The sequence below is a fragment of the Sylvia atricapilla genome, chromosome 4 (assembly GCF_009819655.1).
Source record: "Sylvia atricapilla isolate bSylAtr1 chromosome 4, bSylAtr1.pri, whole genome shotgun sequence".
In the NCBI taxonomy this organism is placed as follows: domain Eukaryota; kingdom Metazoa; phylum Chordata; class Aves; order Passeriformes; family Sylviidae; genus Sylvia; species Sylvia atricapilla.
Window position 1 is genome coordinate 33,553,506 of NC_089143.1, and position 7,240 is coordinate 33,560,745.

At 48.7% G+C, this 7,240-nt stretch overlaps 1 protein-coding gene across 1 annotated transcript; it reads left to right on the forward strand.

Annotated features, from left to right (window-relative positions):
* The first annotated feature begins 547 nt into the window (after nucleotides 1-547).
* On the forward strand, nucleotides 548-4,661 carry LOC136360825 (protein Mis18-alpha-like). Its single transcript, XM_066318446.1, has 3 exons — nucleotides 548-744; nucleotides 1,796-1,874; nucleotides 2,638-4,661. Exons 1-3 carry the CDS (start codon nucleotides 602-604, stop codon nucleotides 2,716-2,718), a joined length of 303 nt encoding a protein of 100 aa, XP_066174543.1. The 5' UTR covers nucleotides 548-601; the 3' UTR covers nucleotides 2,719-4,661.
* Nucleotides 4,662-7,240: the final 2,579 nt, after the last annotated feature.

A 7,240-nucleotide genomic window follows, 5' to 3' on the forward strand; every position in this document is an offset into this window, starting at 1 on the left:
GACACAGCCCCGAGACAGTTGGGGAAAACACCGAGGAGACGGCCGGAAAAAGGGCCCAGAGTGCTCGTGTGCCCCTGAAAGCCCCCGGAGCTTTATTCGGGGTGGTCTGTGCAAGCCGCTTATGGCCTAAGGGAGAGAGATTTCTCACAAGGACACGGAGTGGGATGGACAAGGGGAACGGCTTCAGGATGAAGAGGGGCAGGTTTAGATTAAATATCAGGAAGAAATTGTTCCCTGTGAGGGTGGTGGGGCCCTGGCACAGGTTACCCAGAGAAGCTGTGGCTGCCCCTGGATCCCTGGCAGCGTCCGGGGGCAGGTTGGACACTGGGAATTGGAGCAGCCTGGGCTAGCGGAAGGTGTCCCTGCCCATGGCCGGGGGTGGGGTGGAATGGGATGAGCTTTGAGGTTCTTTCCACAGTTTAATGATTCTGATGGTCTTGTTGAGGTCAGTCAGCCTGAGGAGCAGTTGCAAATTCAGGCTGAAAGATGAGTGCTCGTAATTTACACTGTGTAAAGCAAGAAGGAATTTTAAAAAAAATTCTATTTTTTTTTCAAGGAAAAGCATGGGGAGAGGTGCTTCCTTTTATTTTCTTCTGAATAAATGCCATTTCTCACTTACAGCACGGTAGAAACCCTATTCTGCTCTGGCTGCTGTAGGACCCTTGGCAGCATCTCCAGGTGCACCTCAAGGCGTCTCGACTCCAAGAGGGATTTGTTCTGTTTCCCTATTGGCTCTGTTGAAAGGTAAACACAGAATGTTGATGGGTCAGCCCGCCAGCTCCACTTCACTCAGCAGGCATCGCACGGAGGGTGCTTCTGTCCTGTCTCTGGCAAGACTGGAGGTGGCTTTTTCTGCCGCTCTGTCCCAGAGTGGTTTCTGTATTGCTGCTGTTGGCATCATAGTGCTGAGTTGTGAGGAACATCCTAGGAAAAAAACCCAAACAAAACAACTGTCTGCCTTTTGTATGGGAAATTGCATTGCAGCCAAGCAAATATCACCAGGCACAGGAGGGTTCCTTCCCATTTGATGGGAAGAGCACACAAACCAAGCACCAAACGGGCCTGGCTGGAGCCTGTTAGGGGTCAGCATTAGCAGTGGGAAGGGTGGCCAGAGGGGCTCAGGCAGGACTTGGACTGGGTCTGGCCTGTACTGGCCACATCTGCTCTGTCCTTGCTAAGGTGGGCAAAGGCAAATCTGACAACTGTATGTGCTTGAGGCTCTCACTCAGCTGTCAGAAAATCTGTCTAGAAAATGGAAGCATGCTTGAGTTTGGTGAGTAGCCCTTAGAAGTGGTCTTCAAATATTCTTCAATAGCTGTAGGCTGAATTAAGGCTCCATGCCAGAGTTGTTTTGTGTATGCATTATTCTACTAGACAGTGGTTGTTCATCTGGACTGGTTTTAGTGTCTCTGTTTTTTTCTGAAGTTCCCATTTATTTTACTATGTTGCTGTGGATGTTCACCCTCGTACTCTGGACAGTGGTTGGGGGATTTTTTTTTTTCATTCCACTGCTATAATACTTTTTTTTTTTTTTTTTTTTTTTTTTTCTCCCATGGCAGTAAAATTCTGTAAAGCACTAAGCTGGCTGCAGAATGGCATTTTCTCAGAGAGTAATGCTGCTCCTCCCAGCCAGTGCTGCACTGTTCTTGGTGTCTTGGTGCAATTTTTCAGTGTATCCTGTAGCCCCAGAATCCATGGCTGTCCCTCAGGGTTCTGAAGGAGTGCTGTATTTGGATTTTTTGCCTCAGAGTGGGAAGTGCAGGATCTGAACTGTGGCATCTCGGCTCTGTTCTAGGAAGCCTGGAAAAGCACACCCTTATTCAGAACTGCTAACTCTTGAGAGTCGAGCTGCCATGCAAGAGGTGCTGCAGAGGGTGAGATTTAACCTTATATCATCCTTAGTTGAAATCACTTCTGTGAAACCTTAATAGGCTTCAACAGTTTTTGCAGGACAGCTGATTTCACCCAGAACAATTCAGTGCATTGTAACACGCACTGGACTGCTTCATGTAATTGGTATTTTGTGTTACGCAAGATCTTCAGCAACTTTTCCTTCAGTTTTCATGGCAATTAGCATTTTGTGTTTATCCAGCACAGCATTAGGTGCCTATTTATGTCTCAGTAATTTGATATGCTATTCCTAGTTAGTTCCGATTCACTTCTCCAGATCTTGACTTAACTTTGAGTTAAGTCTTCTTAACTCAAAACCCAGCCTGCCTTTTGTGCAAATGGACTTAATGCTTTTGCTGTAACTTTGTATTGAGCTATCAATCATAAACTAATCCTGATAAATCAAGCTGATGTTTTGCTCTACTAAAGTCTTGTGACTACCTTGGCAGGTAGGAGGAGTTGGCAGCAAACAGTGTAAGGAAGTTGACTGTGGAAGCTGAAGATTGTCCTGCAAAAGCTGAGTGTGTGTCTCTGATACCTAGCAAGGTTGGAAAGAGTTCCTGTGTGGACAGGGAATGTTAGAGTCAGCTGAGCTTTCAAAGTATGAAAGTAGCAAGGAAAGACTCAAACTAAAAGAATTGGTGACGTGAGATCAGATTTGAGCCTTTTCTGACGTCCACACATGCTCTTTGTGTTGCCAAATTCTGTGTGTAACCAAGTACAGTAGTTCCCTTGGTTATTTTGCAGGTCGATAGGATGCTCCAAGCTCTGGAGACAAGACTGGCCACTCTTGAGTCAGGGGTGGCTGTTCTGCGTGGGCAGGTCTGAGAGGAAACTCCTGTGGAACTGCAGAAGAACGGTGAAGGTGAAACTTGGCCCCGTAACCCTGTGGGATCTGTGGGAACGTTGTGAGGGCCGTGAAAGAGCTGGAAGCCGTGGGTGGCCTGTGCCGCGGGGCAGCGGTGCTGACCGAGGCTGGGCCCCAGCCAAGGAGCTCCTGTTGTGTCCCTTACAGGGAGATACCCCCAGGGGTTCTATTCCTGATAAAGACTTCTGGAGCAGTCGATATGTAGACTTCTGATTTAATGTAAGCATTTATTTAAATTTTTGTCTCTGAAAGCAAAGTGTTTATGTCCTGACTTCCCTGCTTTTTGGTATCTACTGAACTGGGTGTGCATTTTCCTAAGCTAATAAGAAACCTCCCTGTAATTCTGTAATTTCCAAAGGAGCAGAATTATGTCACTTTTCTTTTTCTTACCTCCATAGCTTTAGCTTGATATGTGCTCAAAGACAGGAGGAATGACTCAAGAGCTGTATGTGGTGGCTTGTTAGTTTGGTTGGGGAGGTTTTGCAAGTTTAGGACTAAAATATGATGTAAGAAAAGGCTTTTTTTGCAGCATTAGAGAAATGCTTTTGCATGAGGTGTTGAAGGTCACTTGTTTTACAACTTCAAAGCGAGGCAATCCAAACCAGGCTGATGGCGACACTCCTTTAAGCAAGGCTTGGAATATATTTGAGCAGTTAATTCAGCAGGTTTTTTTCATGTTATTGCTGCTATTTTGATTGTGTTTGGTTTTCTGTGCCTTCGACTAATTGTCAGTGTTTCTCATACTAAACAAGTGTTCCACCTAATGTTTTTCAATAAAAGCAAGCCGTTGTGGTATAAAGCAAGAATAATTTCAAAAAGTGGTTTAGGTTTTGTTTGGTTGTTGTTACCCAACACCACTTAGCTTTACTGCTGTGAGTTTTAAAGTTTTCTCTAAAAACTCTGCATGAATTTTCCCATTCTGCCTCATTGGTAGACACTGTATCTCTTAGAAAAGCTTCTCCCTTCCATCCTCGCTGCCCTGTTTTGAAGTAGTGCTCCAGTTTAGCCTGTAGTGATGGGTCTTAGATGTTTTTCTAGTCAGGTAACTAAAACATTTTGTTATTGACATAGCTGCCAGAGGCGCTTCCAGTACTCCAGTGTAATTTGTGAGGCAGTTCCTGCTCTAACAAGTTTTTGAATGCTGCTCAACAGCAATAGACGTCATTCTGGATGTTTGAAGGTGAGAGAAGAGATGGTTGCATCCCAGGAGCTTGATGGAATTGGCTGAGTAGCTTTTACTTCTGGGGTTTCCACAGTCTGCCCTTGGCAGGTCCAGCCTGTGCTTCAACTTCGAGCCCTCAGTCCACAGGGAAATGGACCTTTGGGGAAGTTCTTACAGCTCTACTTATGCTTTATGAATTATGATGATTTTCTGGAAGTAGGCTGTCTATTGTGACCCATTTTCTTCTCTCTCCTTGCCGACTGAACCTGCTGAAAGGCTGAGGTGAGACCAGGATCTGTAAAATCTCTGACTCTGTGTCTTCCTGAGGCTAAAGCCATGTTTGCTGTCAACAACGACATAGTGGAAGATATTAAAGACAGAAGACTTTGGGTTTTTTCCCCTGAATCCCAAGACTGTCTCCCATATACAGCTGTGCCCTGTATATCTGTTAAAAGAGTTTCTGAGTTTAGAAAGGTTTTTACATTCATCAATATTTATATATAACTCAATTTAAAAGAATCTTGCTGTATCAATGTGGTATTAATTACTCTGTTTGAGTTGGTTAATTAGAACAAATTATTGGTAAGGGGTTTGAGCATCCCTTGGATGGCCCTTGGAGCAGGCAGCTCTTGTTTAATTTCTCTTCATTCCTTTAATGTCTTTCAATTGTTTCTTAAGCAACTACTGCAATTAGAATATACAATAAAGACAACAGCATTTCTGCCTTGTTGGATTGGGAAAGCCAAGGCCAGTTCCTTGGAGCAATTGAGGGGAGGGGGAGCTGAGCCTCAGGCTGGGTTTTTGGCAGTGGGAACTTGATGAGGAAGAAAAGAGAGAAGAAATCCCCCAAGAGTGATTAAGGCCAGTTCTGCTGGCTTTCGGTGTTTCTACTAGCAAAAAATCATCCTGTTAAACGGGTTTTGAAGAACCAGGGGGCCTGTGCTGGGCCCCCCAAAGCCTGGTCAGGGATGCTGCCAAGTGTCAGCTCTAGAGGAACACTACAGCCGGGCTGTGCTGAGACCCCTCACATTCCAGTCAGAGATGCTGGGCACTGCTGGACCTTTGGGACGCTACTGAGAGGCTCCACGGTCTGCTGCTCCGCAGTCCGGCCCGGCTCCCCGGTTCGCCTGAGGCAGCGTCAGCAGGTGCTGCTGGGGCCCGGGCAGGGCGGCGGGAGCTCCGCGTTGAGGTCCCGGCCGGGAGTTCTCCCGGGGAAACGAGGAGCGGGCGGAATCGCGGGAGCGGGGCCTGAGGGGACAGCGGGGAGTTGCGGAGCCGAAGGCGGCGGGAACGGGAGTGCTGGGATTGGCGGGGCCGGCGCTGCCTCCGGTTGTGATTGGCTGGGCTGGCCCGGCCCTAGAGCATAAATAGCGTGCCCTGAGGGGGTGGGGGCGTTAGTTCGGCGGTGGGTCGGAGGAGCGGCGGTGTGCCGGGGCGGGGTTCCGGCAGCTGCCGTTACGGAGAGCGCCGGTGAGCACGGACGCGACTCCCGCGTCTACCTGCGCCAGCGGCTGGGAGCTGGCGGTGTCCTGGGGTAGCGGTGCCGGCCGTGCCCAGTTCTTTCCGCCGCGCCCTGGCTCGGACGGCCGGAGGCTGGTGCGGGGCTGGTCCGGTACAGGAGGACCGGAATCGGCTACCGGGGGCGGCGACAAGCGCTTCTATGGGTTTTGGATTTAAAGCAACGTTTAAAATATGGGAATTAAAGCTGGGTTTTTTGCGTTTTTTGTTATTTTATTTTGTTTTTATTAGAAGTAACTATGCTTTTCTTACTTATTGCATCCTTTCATTATTTTGCTCGCTTTAATACATCATGTTGGTTTGTTTTTGTTTTCTTTTGCTAGATATCTGATGTTAATTCAGTAAAGGTTGTGAGGCCATTGGCTACATAAAGCGCCAGGGTGTGGAATAAGGACCTTGGCCTAGAGGCAGGCCCAAAACCATGTGGAGCAATGGGAATGGGGCTGGATAAATGCCACGGGAGAAGGAGATGGAGCTGCAGCTCAGGGCCTGCAGGACATGCCTTGGGGGGGTTACCAGCCCTTGCCCTGTAGTACCAAGCAGAGGCTGAGGGTGTGGGGTCTCGGACAGCTCCATGGCCCGAGAACCAGCCCAAGGGCACCTTTTGGGATGGAAGAGCAGCGCCCAGTGGCTCTTCCCAGGCCCTGGTGCTGCCTGGGGGAAGTGAAGGGGGCCTTTGGGCAAGTGCTGAGCTGAGACTTGGGGGGAGGGGGAAGATATGTGTTGGGCTTCAGGCTTCAAGTGTTCCCAAAGTTGGGAACCCAGGAGGGTGGATGGTACAGCTCCTAAAGACATTGAAGTGATGACAGTAACTGACTTGTGGCCTTATCCACAGCGCCGGGCTGCAGCGAGAAGCAGTAGCAGCTTTTAGCTGCAGGCAGTGGGAAGCTGAGGAGCTGGAGCTGAGACAGCAGAGCTGGAGGAGACACAAAGATGGTAGGGTTTGGGGTGAAACCCCTGTGGGGCTGATCTAAGGGAATAGGGAGCCAGGACAGGAACTGTGTGGTTGGAGCTGAAATGACTGTAAGGGCTGGGATAGGGACTCATAGAGCTGTTGCTGCAGTAAGAAGTAGCAGGTCGGGCTGGAATATGGGTATAAGAGCTGTGCTGAACAACACAGAGCTAGAGTTGAAACAAAATCATAGCCTGAGAACCAAAAGCAGCATTCTATGCCACTGCTGGGTAGGTGTGGATACAGAAGTGAAACAGAAGAGCTGGCGGTGAAATAAAGCTTGTGGGACAGCTGAAGTCACTGGGGCTCAAATGGGGGCTGCAGTGCTGCAATTGCAATCACTGTCCAAAGAGGATAGTGAGTGTAGACCTGGGAAGTGACCATGAAATGGGACACAGACCCAGGGGCTGGTAATGGAATAAAGATTGCTGGGATGGGGGTGGGATAACATTTCTAGAGCTGAAGCTGAAACCTCACAACTGGAGACAAAAAAAGACCCTGTTGTCTCAACCTGGAGCAGCTACACGGAGTGGAGACAGGGCGAAAAGAGGATCTGGAGCTGGAAGAACCGAGCTGGCCGTGAAATAAAGCTTGTGGGTCAAGAGCTGAAATTACTGGGGTGGTGAAGGAGAAGCTAGGGCTGGAGCTCAACTTTCTTTTAGCTTGGCATAGAAACTCCAAGACAGACGTAGAGACTGTAGGATTTGTGTGCTGAAATGACTGTAGGCCTGTGATATCGATGTTGGGGCTGGGTCTTGAGCCTGAAAATGAGAGAGGGTGTGTAGAGCTGTAAAGGGATTGCTGTAAGCTGGCTCCTGAAATGCCGGTGCCACAGCGCCGCTCTGCTGCA